Source organism: Aspergillus viridinutans (genome assembly GCF_018404265.1).
Source record: "Aspergillus viridinutans IFM 47045 DNA, scaffold_10, whole genome shotgun sequence".
Taxonomy (NCBI): domain Eukaryota; kingdom Fungi; phylum Ascomycota; class Eurotiomycetes; order Eurotiales; family Aspergillaceae; genus Aspergillus; species Aspergillus viridinutans.
In genome coordinates this window covers 1,200,789-1,217,095 of record NW_025091226.1, presented here as the reverse complement: position 1 = coordinate 1,217,095, position 16,307 = coordinate 1,200,789, and the positions used below count along the sequence as shown (strand labels likewise).

Here is a 16,307-nt window from a genome sequence, read left to right as displayed (position 1 = left end):
TCCACTGGTTGCGGCTCCAGGATTCACTTAGCTCATAACATGCCAAGGACATCACCCGTTCATCAATTTGATATCGGCCAGCCCCGCACTAGCCGGAAACGGAGAGGCAAGCGAACCCCTGAGGCCGTGCACCAGCCTAAGACAGGCCACGTCTGGGTGACATTACAACGTCAACTCAACCGCCAGTGCTGATACTACGAGATTGCCGTCGTCAATATCTTCCACCATCCATCGATTTTCATCAAAAAAATACGTCTACGCGCTTTCGCATGATCAGGCCTATCGATACATACTAATTTTGGGACCGCTGTCCCATGGTCGTTGCCGCATTTGCGCCCCAAAGTTCGTATGACTAGATACGGGGGTATGGGGAGGACGCGCCCAAAAAAGCTCACCTCGAAGGCCTCAATCCCCATTGTCCGGGAAGATGAGATCGATGTCATCGATGATGAGGTCCAGAATGCCCTACAACAGGTAGAAACGGGTGTCGAGAAGGCTGAGGAGTCGGTCAGTGTTTTCCCCTGACTAATTTTTAGCCATCCCTGTATGCATCACGTGATCATATCACAACCTCACCTCATAGTGAAAATTTTGTCAGCCGATATATTGGGTTCCAAACAGCGTTCGCTAACACTGTTTTCAATAGGAATTCCATCTCCAAGCTGCTATCAGCGCGACTGCCCAAGGAAAAGTAAACGAAGCTCACATTCCCACACCAGAGACCGTCCTCAGTAATCTTCGATATGACGAGCTCTATCCCCCCATCTTCTCGCAGCCGGCGACATACATCCGCTTCTCTTCGACTGTCGAGGACTGTTGCGGATGCCCGTATAACATGACCGAAGAGGACGATGTCTTCCTCAAGATCTTGAACGAGAAGCGGGAGCCGTCGAACCGGATCACAGAGGATCAGTTCGAGGAGGTGATGTACTTCTTCGAGGAGACAGCACAGACAAAGCAACCATTTGCAGCTGTAGATAGCCCTCCTGTCCTGAGCTTCGCAGACATGCAAGACTCAACGGATGCAACTGTAGAGGAGAGCGTCAAGCGTTTTGCAAAGGACATATATGAGCACTGGAAGTTGCGACGGATTGCCACTGGGAACCACCCACTCCTACCGAGTCTCAAGGTGAGCAGACCTCGTCGCACCGTTATCCATTCCCCACGACTGACGCTGGGCAGTTCGAAACTGGTCAAGATACCGATGATACAGACCCGTATGTCTGCTTTCGTAGGCGTGAAGTCCGTCAGATTCGGAAGACCCGCGGCAGAGATGCCCAAAGTGCCGATAAACTGCGCAGGCTTAGAAAGGAGCTGGAAGATGCTCGACAGTTGGTTGCACTGGTGCGCCAGCGGGAGTTGGCAAGAAAAGAGATGCTCTCGATGGAACGGCAGATATTCCTGCAGCGTTCCGAGGTGAAGGAAATGAAGAGGAAACTCAACATCAAAGACGATGACGAGGACCTGATCAACCAGAAGGTAACTTCAATCCCAGCACGATTTCCTCATGCGTCTGCTAATTTGTCGGAGCAGCCAAAGAAGAAGCCTGTGGAGGCGCCAGCTGCACATCGGCCTACCGCTCCTCAGGTCCGGATGCCACAGAAGCCCGGTACTCAGGCTGCGGACGACCTGCAACTGCTCGAAGACGTCCAGGCGGAGAAAGAAAACGAGATTCTGCGGGATATCAAGCAGAACATCGCGAAGCATATCAAGTGGAACGAGGGCTATGTGGATTTCACAAGAGCGCCTCTCTCGCCACCTCCGGAGAAAACCTTCCAGGCAGCATTCCGTCCGGCAATCACCACCCAATTGCCAACTCCTCCTTCTTCAGATTCGTCCGACAATATGATGTTGGACTCTGCCCTAGATACAGCCAATTCCCTCTCCGTCCGAGATAAGCTAGTTCCTCGTACATGGGAGATGAATGAGGACACCAGCAGAATACCGTCGTTCAGGAGGCGCATTGGGCGCGGCGGTCGTTTGATGATCGATCGTCGAAACCTGGTGTCGCGGTGTAGAATCGAACTGGATCCGCTGAAGGCTGATCGATTCAAGTATGATCGGGAGGATTCGGACGATGAGTCAGAAATCGAATGTGATCCGTACGATGTCCAGATCATGCAACATCGTGCCATAATGGCTGCTAAAGCACGAGATCAAGCTGCCGCTGCCGCCCAAGCACATGCGCAGGCTCAAGCAGCTCAAGCGCAAGCACAGGCTCAAGCGCAGAAACGGTTGCAGGCCGAACAAACCACAACCAACAATGGGCCCTCGAACATGGGGCAGACAATGGGATCGAACCCCGGGCCTGGTGCCGTCGCCTCCACTTCGTGAGATATGAGCTGGGCTTTATTTCTTCTCTCTTCGTCTTCGTGTCTTCTTCTTTTAATTCCCCCACTCATATCTTGCATTTGGCGGGCGTTACTCGATTCCCTTGTTCCCCTCTGCTTCGGCTTTCACCTCGATACTCCTCTGTACTTGTACTTTTACCGTCCCTCCGATATCTTGACCTCACGAGCCGCCACCTTTTTAACCTTGCCTCCGAACCAACTATTTCGTCCAAGGGACGATAGTTGTGGATAACCCCTGTTATCATGACATGACCCTGAAATTATGTGGATGTTAGTGTACATAGCCTTTTTCCTCTTGATTTTCTTCGAAACCTATCAGCCGATAGACTCGTGTACGGATAGCGGAGCTTGATGCCAGCAACGAAGGAAATAACAAAAGAAGAGATGAATGATCCCTTCCATCAATGTGAGGCGTAGCGGTACGTGTTTCGCAGATGTCAGTTCCTGGCAGCTTTCGTTCTCCTGGAATCACCACTATCGCCGTTGGCGCCTCGTTTGAGACCGGGCCCTCCGTTGGACTGAGCGGACTTCGTAATGAACTCGTCAAGCATGTTGGCCAGAGTTTGCAAGATATATTTTTCACCCAGGCGAACCTGAATAGCCATTTTCTGTCGTCGGTCAGTTTGGTTCAAGGGCTGAGATGCTTCAGACTGAATGAGCCGCGAGAGGATCTCCTCATCCTGGGCAATGGTTGTGGGGTATTGGCTGCCCACGAGCTGGATGGTCTTTAGCAGAATAGCAGCTTCAGCGTGGCCAAAGGACGGCTTGGGGGGTTTGCCCTTCGATTTCTGATGCTCTAATTGCTCTGGTGAGAGTGTGAGCGTCTTGAGCAACAAGAGAAGCTCATCCGGAAGGATGTCTGTCAGCGAGTTCTCGGGCGAGGGTCTGGGAACGACATATCCGTCATCAAGGAGTTCCAGATCTTCCAAAAAGGCGAGCTAGGGTACAAGTCAATTATCGAGCCGCAGAAAATGTTGGAATCCGGAAAACGGAGCAAGTGGTAGGTACCGGAGGATGACTTTCAATGTCCGCGCTTTGAAGACCGGCAGACCGGCAGATTTGGTCAAGCGACAGTTCGACCACATCGTACGGAGCATAGTTGTCGGTTACATAGCCGTAGCGCCTTAGAAGGTCGGCACGGGGTAATTCTCCATAGTCGTTGAAAATCTCGTCCCCAGCCTGAATGGGCTTGATGGCTTTCATGACCAAATAATCCTCCTCTTGAAAGACGCGTGCCTGCAGGATTGTAGACATGAGTACCGATATGGAACACAAAGGAGGGAGTGTGCGGGAAAGGGCACGCACATTATTTCGATCCGCATCCGCGTTGAGAATGTCTGCAAGTGGTACCATGCCTTTAGAGGACTGGTCCTGTTCATCATCGGTCACGTAACCGTCTTCTTCGTCATTGTCCTCATCGTCTTCATCCTCGACCTTCTCAATATCAAATGCATAGGCCAGAATAAGGGACCCCATGATATGAGCTAAACCCAGAAGGGCCTGGGCACCCACTTCACCGTCCCAGGAGGCTAGGCCCTCGACTGGCGGAAAGAGAGAAGGATTGGCCCTCACAACCGGTGCAATCATCTGCATGATCGAGTCTTCAGCACCCTTTTTCCCGATCTTGCTAACGATTGCACTGCCTTGCAGCTCCTGAAGGTCAGAAGGGGACCAGAACATCAGCGTGTCAAAGCGCTTGGGAAGAACTCTAAAGTACGGCGCCCAAGCAGATTGCTCTCCCAAGAGATATTCGTACATCATCACCAGAATAAGGGACAGCCATGGGCCTAGTTCCTCCAGATCGTGTGAGAGCAGATCCTTCAACTTCGAATTCTGAGCCGACAGAACGAGTCCTCGGGGAATGGAGAAAAGCTCTTCGGCGTCGAAGATATCGGACCGAGCCACTGATGATGTAAAGATAGGTGATCAGACAGTGGTACTTTGACGGTAGTGCTTCTTTCTGGAGGGAAAGAAAAATGATGAATCTAAAACCTTCGGATGGGTGGCCACATACCTACACCTCTCCCAGCAGATTTTGACCGCAGATCAGCGATACTGATTTTCGAATTGATTCTCACACCCGGCTTTCCAGCTAGCCATGTGATAAACTCATCTGACTGACGCTGGAAGCTGTCGGAAGCAGGAAAGTGGGCTGAGGACGACATTCTTTTACTGATGAAGAATGTTTGTGACCTGTGGGTGGAGTAGTATGAACGGAGCCCCCGCAAGATGAGATGCACACAGACGATTTCTACAAGATAGAGGGAAGGTATCGAGAAGATAGAGAGAGAAAGCAATTTCAAGAAGACTCCGAGACAACGGAGGGATATCACAGGAGCAATCCACCGTTGTGGGAGGGGAAATGTATGGAGTGGGTTCTCGGTGCCAGTGAGCTGGTAGTTGAGTAAGTAGCAATTAGCTTACCTTTATTGTATACCCCCGTCGTCGTCGGATAAACGCTACCACCGCGTCAAGCCGCCCCGTCCGCCAATAGATAACGCCGGTGATTAAAAAGGGAAAAAAAAGAAATAGCGAATGAAAGCCGAGATTACCCCTCTGCAGAACAAGCTCCCCGTAACGAATTAGCCAACTTCTAATGGATGTGATTATTATCTCTTGAAATTTGAATCTTAGGATTGCTCGATAATAAGTTCTTTCCAGTCATGATTGCCATCGGACTCGAAGGCTCCGCCAACAAACTTGGCGTGGGCATTATGCTCCATCCCGAAGATGGCAGCACCCCGCGGGTCCTTGCTAATATTCGTCACACCTATGTCTCCCCTCCAGGTGAGGGGTTTCTTCCCAAAGATACTGCGCGCCATCATCGCTCTTGGGTAGTGAAGCTTGTAAAGAGAGCGCTCAGAGAAGCCCGCATCTCCGTCCGTGATGTGGATTGCATCTGCTTTACCAAGGGCCCTGGCATGGGTGCTCCGCTTCAGAGCGTCGCTGTGGCTGCCCGGATGCTGAGTTTACTATGGGGTAAAGAATTAGTTGGCGTGAACCATTGCGTTGGACGTATGTGTGACCATAGACGCTGTCCGCGGTCCCATGCTTGAGACCTGAACATTCAACAGCCTCCCGACAATCCTACTAGAGAGCTAACAACTCGCTTAGATATTGAAATGGGCCGACTAATCACTGGCTCCACCAATCCTGTCGTTCTCTACGTCTCAGGAGGTAACACACAGGTGATTGCCTACAGTTCGCAAAGGTACCGGATCTTCGGCGAAACCCTCGATATCGCCGTGGGCAACTGCCTGGACAGATTCGCCCGAACATTGCACATCTCCAATGATCCCGCACCAGGGTACAACATCGAGCAACTAGCGAAGAAGGGCAAGCAGCTTGTTGATTTGCCATACACAGTGAAGGGCATGGACTGCTCCTTTTCGGGAATTCTCGCAGCCATTGACGCATTGGCTGCATCCTACGGCTTGAACGGCGAAGAGAAAGAAGACGAAGAGGATGCGGGAGAAGATTCTAAACCCACGCGCGCAGACCTGTGCTTCTCGCTCCAGGAGACCGTGTTTTCCATGCTCGTTGAGATTACCGAGCGCGCTATGGCGCATGTGGGCTCCAAGGAAGTCCTCATAGTCGGCGGCGTCGGGTGCAATGAACGATTACAGGAGATGATGGGAATCATGGCTCGCGACCGCGGTGGTAGTGTCCATGCGACGGATGAGAGATTCTGTATTGACAATGGAATTATGATCGCGCAGGCAGGTTTGCTCGCGTACAAGACGGGTTTCCGGACTCCGTTGAAGGAGTCGACTTGTACGCAGCGTTTCCGAACAGACGATGTGTTTGTAAAATGGAGAGATTAATACGAGCACCAATCATGATGAGGACACATACGATCTCGCCTACAGACATTAAATCTTTTGATCATTGACCCTGTAATACTGGGAGTCGCCATTAGGGACCTTTGTGTATTCGAGAGCTTGATATCTCTATCTCGTATGGAAAAGCTCTGCAGTTTCGCGATGCTAAGAAATAGAAATGATACATCGCTTGGAAATTCTTGTCAATAAATACGGCAATACGAAGATCACCTGATGATCTGACGATGACCACAACGCAAGCGTGCACCAGCCCATGAGGAAGAGATAAGGTACAGAAATGCGGGAAGGGGGCAGCGGTAATTGATGATGTTGCATATCGACATTTATGCTGTAATAACCAAGAAATGAGATGTAAACAGCGCGGTAATAAATGAAACTGTCCATCATATGTGAGTGAATTGACTGTAGCCATGCGCCGCGAGGCATGTGAATTGATACGGCTCTTGCATATATGCATCTATCGGAGGAATTTATGACCATGAACAAGTCGACAAAGTGTCTTTCTCGTCGAAGCAGATCCTGTGAAAATATCTGGGGGAGGCGAGTGGCGTAGCGAAGGGTCACTGACATCGAGTCTGCGGCCCATGACCCAATCATTTCGTGCGCAAACACCCGCGGTGTCCCTGAGATTAGTTCACGCATGGTATGAGAGATTGTACAGCAAGCGCCTTTTCCTAGGGGTTACTAGCCCGTGATGTGGCTGGTCGGCTTGTACAGTATCGTTGTGACATACTGCGCGAGCCTGAGTACATACTCTGAAAAAGGTGGTGGAATTTGGCGGAGATCTTACCTTTCGTTTGTATCTAGTTGTCACACTAGTCGCCAAAACGCCATTTTTGATGCTGCTCGTTGCGAGATGATTGAGCACCGTATGATTGGGATAGTTGAGAACACTGCTGTCATCTTTCATCGGCGTCGTGCCGTTCAGGATCGATTTACCCAGGAAAAGTGGAAGACTTGGGGGCGTAGGAGTATCACCAATAACATTGGCGGCTTGCTGGTATTCTGGACTGTCTTCATCCTTGTCCAGATCGACAAGAAATTGGGGAATGATAGTCTGGAAGTCTCCCAAGGGGATCTCCTCTGGTTCTTCCTTGTCCGACTGATCTTCAACATCTGCTCCATTGCGGTCGTTCCCAATAAGATTGGGAATAACCTGGGGAGGATGAACGCCTGAAGGAACTGCACTTTTGTTCGTTCTATCACTCGACCTCCGCGATCTGTTGACGTCGTCCGCGCTGACCTCAATGTAGTTGACGAGATGATTCGTAAAGTCGACTGCAGTCGGCAGATTATCCGAAGCCCGCATCTCCCCATCCACAATAAACTTCAGATGGTGTGTACCAGGGCGGAGATTTAACGTTGTGGACATGACCCCTGGATTACTTTCGCTGTTCACGAATCATCGATTAGCACTCGTGCCATTCTCTTGTTGGACCAGACAGCGAGAAGTTGCATGCTGCATTGGAGGGCGGGAAAGAAGAGGAGAGTGGGCAAAGACCAAAAACAATGACAGGACTTCTTTGGCCCTTACAATGGTTTCGCAAGCCCATGCACAAAGAGGACAGATTGAGACGCAGCAGTAAGTAGAGGGTTACATACTTTCTGTGTAAACGATATTTCTTTTCCCAATTCACAAAGGTCCCGGTAACGTATACTTTTTCTCCGGGGCCATTCCATTCGATAAATGTTGGTACAGCTCTGCCTACACCGCTCGGTGTGTATGGTTCGAGCTCGTCAAGCGTCTCCTCATCGTCAACGGCAGTGTTGCTGATGCCTGCATTGTCTTGACTTGCTTGTTCGCCAAATGGACGGTCGCCCGAGACAAAACCGATATGCGAGTCCTCTGGTCCGATGATCGGTGAACCTGAAGTAGCCGTCGCGTCGCCGATGGGTAGGGGCATCCGAGGCGGACGTTGCAGGTGGGTGGATGCACTATAATATGTGTTGAGAGGTGGGCCAGATGGTGCTACAGTCGGATCCTGTCTGGCAGCAGAGCGAGAAACTGGTACCTGCACAGGATTTGACGGATCTAGTGAGGGGATATCCCTGTAGTGAGGCTCTGCTTTCTTCGCATCATGTCGGTCCTGTCGCTCGGAATCACCTTTAGAAGAGTCTGTAATATTGCGCGATTGAAGGCGCTGCTGAACTGGAGTTTGATGTGCTGTGGCCGAATGTCCTGTTGCTGTCTCAATAGACGCCGAGGGGTCGGCGGCAGCTGCCTTGGCTGCTCCGGATATCGCGTTGGTCGACGGCCGGCGATTCACCTTCTTATCGCCTGCTGGAGCGGATAAATTCGATGAGGCCAAACTTGGCGGAGCATCTCCGGAAGGGCCTTTTGAAGGATTGTTGCCCATCTGGGGCGAAGGAGCCTGAGACGACTGGTGTGCACGGAGAATAAATGAGGGGGAGGGACAAGAAGTGACTACTGTATGTTAGGATGCCAGCATCAGCGCGCCAGCCTCCAGGGGGCTGTACCGAAGGGCCAAGCGCAAAGTGAATGAGCAATGATGCAAAATAAATAAGTTGAATGCGAATGAGATTCACAATAAGTGTTTCAGGTAGGCATGTAGGCAATCGAATCGTACTATGGTTCACTCTGTCAATGGATCATTGGTATCTCTCAGCATTTGATGATGTCGACGTTGTTCCGGGGCTTGCCAAAAGCGTCCATTTAGGGTATAGGGTTCTATTCTCCAGTTCTGGGGTTGTTTTGTTATGGTAAGGTGCCAATGCCGCTGTAAGGTAGTTAGCAGACAGAATTACTAAACTAAAATAGATTCGGTTTAGCGCCAAAGCAGCCGTCCTTGGGGCGGGCCTTCGGCTCCATTGGATCTTCATCTACCGACATCATGCTCCATTCCTGCCAGTAGGACAACTCCAAGTGCCTGTTAACTTCATCTTTCGTGGTCAGGTTAGGATTGGGAAATCACAGTTGATAAACATCCATTCCTCATTGAGTTCAAGAATTGGTCAGCCTACTATTGCACCTCTGTTGTTCATCATATATACTACAGGGATGCGACAGTAGTTCAAGTGTTGTATTTCAATGGCATGGGCTTCGGCAGTCGCAACTTTGCTTTACTGTATCATATACCCCTTGACATTTTTGGCATATTGTGTGTATGGACTACTAAACCTTTTGGTCACGCCGCTGTTGAAACTGGGGCTTGGTGTCTTGAAGCTTGTCCTCCTCCCTCTCAGGATTATTGCTAAATTTGAGGTACGGACGTGTTGAAACTTGTCTTTACAAACCTCTTGAATCCATACACTGCACGCCGCTACATCTTGTGTATTAGAGTGATGAGAGACTAACATGTGTCGCAGGCCGTGCTGCTATTCTTCGCGACAGCTCTAATTATCGGGCTGATTCTCGGCACTGTAGTGCATTTGACCAGCGCATTTGTCATCGAGACACTTAACGAGTCACTGGGATTCTCTGAAAATTCACAGAGTCATGGAAATTCAAAGACTCAGTTACGTCGTTCCGCCGACGTAGTCAGGAAGCTTCCACTTGCGGGAGGACCTAGATCATCTAAGGACATTCTTGCGGAATGGTCTGACACGAGAAAGGTCAAACCTCTCAGTGATACCGGAGGGTTACTCTCTTCCTCAATTTTAGAAGAGGAGGAATTCAGCCATGATTCTACTTAGCGGGCTGAATGTTCCGTCAAGGCATGTGGAAACTCGCTCTGTTAGCCCATAGAACCTTATGAAAAAGATTACGATTGAAGATGAGGAAATGTCAAGACAGATCTCAATGCGGTACGGAAGTATTCTACATGGCATCGATCCCAATGTCCATTTTCATCCTGATTAACTGCGAGCAGGGGCCATAAAAGGGCCATATTTCACTGGTTTATGGATCGTATGTACATTAGCCGGCGTATAAAATGAACTAACTCCCAGTACAAACGGATTCCGAAAATTAGCGCACATAAGCAACAAGAGCAACGACTCGAGTTGTTGAAGGTTAGTACGCCGAAGGCCCATTTTCACCCAAGACGAACATAGCTGCGACGAACCTGAGATACCTTCTTAAAATCAGACTCGACAATCCGAGTAGGACATTTTGTAGTCCAGCTGCCCAGCACCTAACATGGATCCCAACCTGTTCAACGCTAGTCACTTTCGTGTTTCAGTTAGACAGTTAATGCTCAAGGGGAATAACAGTATACACCTGGCCGTTACAGGGGCAACGGCTTGCGTCATGGTTTCGTTGGATGCTCTGAGAATAATAGCCGCAGATACCTCGGATCTGGGTCTGTCCAAAGGTAATCTGAAAGCTGAATATGCTGGGACAGGTCTGGCATCCGCATTTGTGACCATATCAACTCCCCGATGTCCCAGAATTGGATGTCTTTTGATGGCAGCACGGTTATATGAGCCTCGTAAAGCAGGACTACTGCATGGGGACGATCGATTCTGAGGAAACTTCCGTTGTAGCCTCCAAGGTATGGCAAGTCGGCGACGGAGAGAACCCTGCTTACCCGTTGCTTTTAAGTCATCGCGCAAAAAGTCCCGAGCTTGATCGGAAAGGGCAACAAACAAAGCCGTTGATGTTCAGAGATCTCGACTCGCTTGTCGCCCTTATCCTCCTTGTGTGGCCATGGACCGGGAGTTTGGATCACAGCAACTAATACGCCTGCGTATATCAGAGACGCATTGAGAAGTGATGTTATTACTTTTCGGACTGTGGACGAAGAGCCTCGATGACGACAGCGGTCCCTTGGCCTGCTTTTGGAGATGACTGGTAGACTGTTGTGACTTTCGTCCAGGTGGTGCACCTAGACTGAAGGACTATACCACAGAGGAGGTTGTCAATCGAATGAAATTGCGCTGACAAGGTTATCGACTCAATCGCTCTGTTGCGCTGGCATAATAGTGGTCTGTCTGAATGAGAGATGTTAGCATGTCTGCAAATATGTTGACAGCGGCAAGGAGACAGACACTGAGTAGGAGTTTGTTATAAACAAGCAATTCTAACGTTACTAAACCCAGTACAAGATGTATGAGAAGGAATAGTGTGGTTTGTCAAAAGAGTTGCATTGCGAATTTCTATCAAACGACAGTCAAGACATACAAGTGCCTGACACATCAGGTAAAACTATCAACAAGCATATAGACGCAGTTCAACAAACACCATAATGATATCCATCCTGCGATCCACCCGAACAAGATATGACAGCAGGCTAGATGAGGAGTTAACATGTCAGAAACAATAGTAAGAAACTCAAAAGCTGCTGGAGGACTCGAACAGTCGCACAGACTCGGCGGAGAAATTCAATCTACCCCGGACTTTGGTAATGAATCGAAAGTTGATGGTGGATGAAAGTTAAACGAGAGGAAGTAGATCCATAGTATTACAGAATGATAGCACGCCTTGACTAGTCTATCAATTGCACCTTGCTTCGTTTAAGCAGGGAGTGAAGCAAGTATGCACACAATCTGAGAACAGGCCTTGGATGATGTAATTCCTTTACCCCTTATGAGAAAATTCGATGGTACCTAAGGTAGATGTTGAGCCGTCGGAGGCAAGAATGTTTTTGACAGATTTGTACGACATCGTTGACAGCTGGAAAGTTTCGAAACCCCTTGCATCTCTCCATGCCCAAAATCTGGATAACAAACTTTGATCACTGCAATTAGTGCAGAGGCTTATTTAGGCCGGCTGAGGATCATGAGGGCCCAGCAATAAGGTAGTGAGTTTACATCTGGGAGGTATTAGCAAAGTCTATTTCTGATGAAAATCTGGGCCGCGTGTAATTTTCAAAGCTTGCAACTACTTCTCCCTGCCTTACCTGGATGGAAGTCCTGTGTTGCTTGGATAGCAATGGTAATAAGAGCGTGGACTACAGAGTATGAGTATGCCGTCTATTCTCCTAGGAGATAATAGAAGGCAACAGGTAGATTACCTGCAATAACACTAACAAGTAATACCGTAGCAACAATCACAGGTGCAGTCCTCCATGCTCAGATATGATTGATGGAGGAGATCCCCACTCTAGGCGCGCTGCAATTTCATCATCCCACAGGAGCAAATGTAGATCTGCGTTCAAGGAGTTGAGTATGTGCAACTGTCTTCAGTACAATGCTCCCATTCCTGTCGGAAAGAATTGCCTATCCAAACGCGTAGTGCTGGACCTATGATAAGGGCTATGGCACTTACTCCTTATTGTACACTTTTCTTAGTACGCGGTAGTCCGCAGTCAGAATTGCTGTGTAGAATGTAGAATTTTGGACCCTACAGACCTAAGCCGTTCATCTCCAGCTCTTAAGCCTCTTGACTAACTAGAGAACTAGTACTAGTTAGTGATAGGCATGGTCAATTCGCGTTAAGGCACCAAATGGGCACTAAAGAGTCCCCATAAACTAACCAAGAACGGGTATAGCTTTCCCCCAGGGCCCTCTAGACTTCCAAGTTCCTGCCCCTCCTTGGTGGACCATCAAGAATTACACCGAGAATACCCCAGCTAGCAGAAATCGAGGATCTGAAGGATCAAGAGGCAAAAATCGGACCCGACAGGATTCTGTAGCCATAGGAGGCTGAGCGTGTTAGTGCTGGAATGACGCGAAAAAATGATGGTACTACTACAGCACTGACCTCGTCGGACAGAGAGATTATTCCTTGAATGCGAGTAGGCTAAACTAGTCCTCCGTATCTTGATGCCCCATGTCGAAGAAGTTTCCTCAAGCAGTAAAGTGGAGGATGAGACACGCGCAGGCGCCAAAGCCACGTTTTTTAATTTATTTTTTTAGTATAATTTTCTCCAGGTCTCCTTGGCCAATTTCTATTCCGCCATCTGAAACCGGATCCCTGTTTGTGGCGGATGATTGTAAATAGCGTCATTCTCCGATCTGTCTTACTCAGTACTAATAATACCACCATAATATGCGATATTATCATGATCGGAGACATGGGCCACAGTGATCAACATGGTGTCGAAATTCGAGGCCAAAGTGCCTAACAAGTTGGACGGGTGGGGGATAGCAATCAGCGAATAAAAAGGAAAAGAAAAGAAAAGGAGGCTACCACCGCAGACCATGCCCATGCAAGGGGTTAGTTAGTACGGAGTAGTGGACTCGAACATGACCTTTGGGGGGAACAATCTAGAAGATTTTATTTTAAAAATTTCAACCGCCATTCGATCAGGCTGATTGCGATGGAATACATCAGCAGTCTGCCAGTCTAGCATACATGGAGTAGCTACAGACGACAGCGAGACTTTGTCCGTGCCTTCAGAGAGCCAAGCAACAATGGACACTGAGGGCTGACCGCTGAGGAGGCTGAGGATTACCTAGTCGTGGTCATGTGGCAGTGGCACAGCTTGGACAATCGCAGAAGACGAAGAAAAGGCACATATGAGGTGAATATCTACAGAGGTATATCATCGAATAATAATAAGAAGCTGATGAAACACAAGAATGCTAGAGTATCCAATTAATGATACATGGTTGGTCGATCTTCTGCGTACAACAGATCTTCATGGAGCATTTATGGAGATATCTAGATACTCCGAAGCGTAGTTCAGTCTACTTAGCCGAAGCTATCACGATCGTCTCCGGTGACAAGATGCGATGCGACAGCTCCAAGTATGTCGGAGGCTCCAATGGCAATTTGGTTGCCTTCACCAACCCTACCGTTGATTTCATTTCACTGATGGATGCAATTTGCACACGGGTAAAACAGCAGCAGTACCCAGCAAACATGGAGTACATAGTACGCTCTCGGTGATCGACTTGGTCAAGGCTCTTGAGTGGAATGGAACATGTACGGATACCGTTATCCGTGGTCATGAGGTGTACTCTCAGTAGACAGCTGCGATACAAGGCATCCCTCATCGTCAGCTGGCTATGGTTGGTAGGACAAGTAGCATGTCACTGCTGACTTTACTACCTCTCCGTTAACTACTCCGTAGTACTCAGATGAGTCGGAAACTGCTTCAGCATAATAATATTAGACACCTCCAGGTAGATAGCTGACAAAAGATTGTAAATAGATGCAACAAGCGCTGGACTAGGATACGGACAGTACGACTTACAGACTACGGAGTACATGGGATTGGGAACTATTGCCGTCAGTGGGGAAAATGCTAAGATAGGCTAACGCTTGGATTGGAGGCCCCTAATTCGGGACCGCCATGGGATGATGGAACGCCTGGGCAGGGAGTCTGAGCAACCATCGCCATTGGAGAGAATTAGCTGACTGGTACGCCAGAGAGGACGCTAAAACGTTCGCTGGGCTCCAATCAAATGAAAGTCTGCAAATATGTGATGGCTGGCCATTTCTAGGTAGGGCACGGAATGAGGTATTCGCACTAACGCACCTAGCTGATCTCGAACCAAGACCAGCATCACCAGACAGCAACGGGTCGGATAGAAATGCCATCTATCTCATTGGCCAGGGTATCTTGAGCCGGTCATTCTGCATTGTCGCTCCTTTTTGGTTTCCTATCTTGTTGCCTGCTCTCCATTACGTGCCATGTCCAAACTGCAGAGAAGTGAGACCTCATCCCGACACAGATGGCCACTGGCCGCGCACCGCCAAGAGATTCGTAGGTATGCGTACGTAACACGGATGAGCCTCCCTATTATGGCCTATTGCATGTCTCCGGAGTACGGAGTACTGGACGTGGTTTTGCATGCTTTTACCTGTCTGCTGAACATTGGCCAATTACTAGGCCTCAGTCTTTCTTCAGTTGGTGTGGTTTTGGCCATGGTCTGCAAGCCACAAGGGGCGAATCAGTCATGAAGCTCAAGGGAGGCTTTAGTGAGTTTAGCTGGATTCTGGGGAATCAAGATTCAGTTTTTCTGAGTCGAGTATTCACATGAACGAGACTCCGCACTTGAGTTTGCAGATTTGCATTGATTTGCAAATCACGATGGAGAAGCACTATTATCTCTTGTAAATTCGCGTCCTTCTTACACCCGTGCTTGAAGTTAGGCCGAACTATGGGTACATGACTGCAGCGATGCATTGCCTTTTAAGACATCAAGCAGGTTGCATGGTTGGAACACCCTATGATGCAGGGCGCAAGCTTGGCACTGAGCACATGGGCACGAGAGAACAGATCAGAGGGAAGTATAATAATAGACAAATAATAATAGCATGCTAGATTCACTCTAGATGGTGGTTATTGGATAGTGGTCAAGTCTACGGTACCTAGCAGGCTATTTTGTAGGTAGGTAATCGACTCCTTGCGCTTCGGGGGAGGGACGAATGTCCTGATCCAACCCAAGGGAAACAGCCCCGGCGAATGACGGGACATTCACATATCTACGGAGTACACTGCGCATCTGCCATATGCAGGATGAAATTCCTGCACATCTTTTGACCACATCGTGGACACGCTAGACGTTACGGAGTAGATTGGATTAAGGAATCAATCTACTCACGAGGCCCTGCCCTCTTAGTCTTCTGTCTGCTCATCCCCTTGCGCATTTCTGCGGCGATTTCGTGTGACTATGGTGCGTGTCTGGAGTCTGAAATTACGATAATCGGCTACAGTAGGTACTGGCTAGTACTAGTTGTTACTACCTAGTCTGGTGGTGATGAACTCGTGTCCGCTCTTGTACGGAGTGCCGCCTGTTTTGGCTGCCTTGGTTTGGGATGATCGCCTTCTTCAATCAGGCTGACTTTGTCAACCTGGCTGTGTGGGTGCGCCATTTCTGCTGGTAGTGCTGGACTCAGAGAGTCACATAGTCGCGCATTGCACTAGCGATATCCCAGTACAACGCCACACTGCCCTGCTCCCCAGTACCTAGGGCCATCATCCTTAGACAAACTACATCCAATCATATCAGCGTTCCCCGAGTCCCAACCGACCGTTCGCCGACCATTTGAGGCAGTAATCTGCGTCCGAGAAGAGGATGTGAGTCGTCATGGACTCCCGTCGTGATAATCCAGGCTATTCAGCCGTTGTCCTCTTCCTGCACTAGCGCACGTCTACGGTTCCCCGGCCATGGCGTCACGGCTGTGCAGACTGGCAGTGAAGTTGGATTCAGATTAATAAGTTGGGACACTGCTTCAATTCCAAGCAAAAGATCTTGCAAGGGCGAGATGCGACAGAAACACTTTCATAAGGAGATCAAAATCGGCAGAAATACTTTACTG

General features: G+C 49.1%; 4 protein-coding genes across 4 annotated transcripts; 2 read left to right on the top strand and 2 right to left on the bottom strand.

The window, feature by feature from the left end:
- Positions 1 to 348: 348 nt before the first annotated feature.
- Aspvir_002098 (enhancer of polycomb-like protein 1) lies at positions 349 to 2,334 on the top strand (the record flags this gene model as incomplete). The annotated part of the gene is made up of 4 exons (XM_043273699.1): positions 349 to 507; positions 647 to 1,129; positions 1,183 to 1,479; positions 1,534 to 2,334. 4 exons carry the CDS (start codon positions 349 to 351, stop codon positions 2,332 to 2,334), a joined length of 1,740 nt encoding a protein of 579 aa, XP_043129634.1.
- A 454-nt stretch (positions 2,335 to 2,788) lies between these two features.
- Aspvir_002097 (ribosomal lysine N-methyltransferase) lies at positions 2,789 to 4,516 on the bottom strand (the record flags this gene model as incomplete). Its single annotated transcript, XM_043273698.1, has 4 exons — positions 2,789 to 3,289; positions 3,360 to 3,587; positions 3,657 to 4,255; positions 4,366 to 4,516. 4 exons carry the CDS (start codon positions 4,514 to 4,516, stop codon positions 2,789 to 2,791), a joined length of 1,479 nt encoding a protein of 492 aa, XP_043129633.1.
- A 498-nt stretch (positions 4,517 to 5,014) lies between these two features.
- Positions 5,015 to 6,175, top strand: kae1 (O-sialoglycoprotein endopeptidase; the record flags this gene model as incomplete). The annotated part of the gene is made up of 2 exons (XM_043273697.1): positions 5,015 to 5,366; positions 5,466 to 6,175. 2 exons carry the CDS (start codon positions 5,015 to 5,017, stop codon positions 6,173 to 6,175), a joined length of 1,062 nt encoding a protein of 353 aa, XP_043129632.1.
- A 702-nt stretch (positions 6,176 to 6,877) lies between these two features.
- Aspvir_002095 (putative Snf1 kinase complex beta-subunit Gal83) lies at positions 6,878 to 8,550 on the bottom strand (the record flags this gene model as incomplete). The annotated part of the gene is made up of 3 exons (XM_043273696.1): positions 6,878 to 6,925; positions 6,984 to 7,584; positions 7,796 to 8,550. The coding sequence occupies 3 exons, from the start codon at positions 8,548 to 8,550 to the stop codon at positions 6,878 to 6,880; spliced, it is 1,404 nt and encodes a 467-aa protein (XP_043129631.1).
- Positions 8,551 to 16,307: the final 7,757 nt, after the last annotated feature.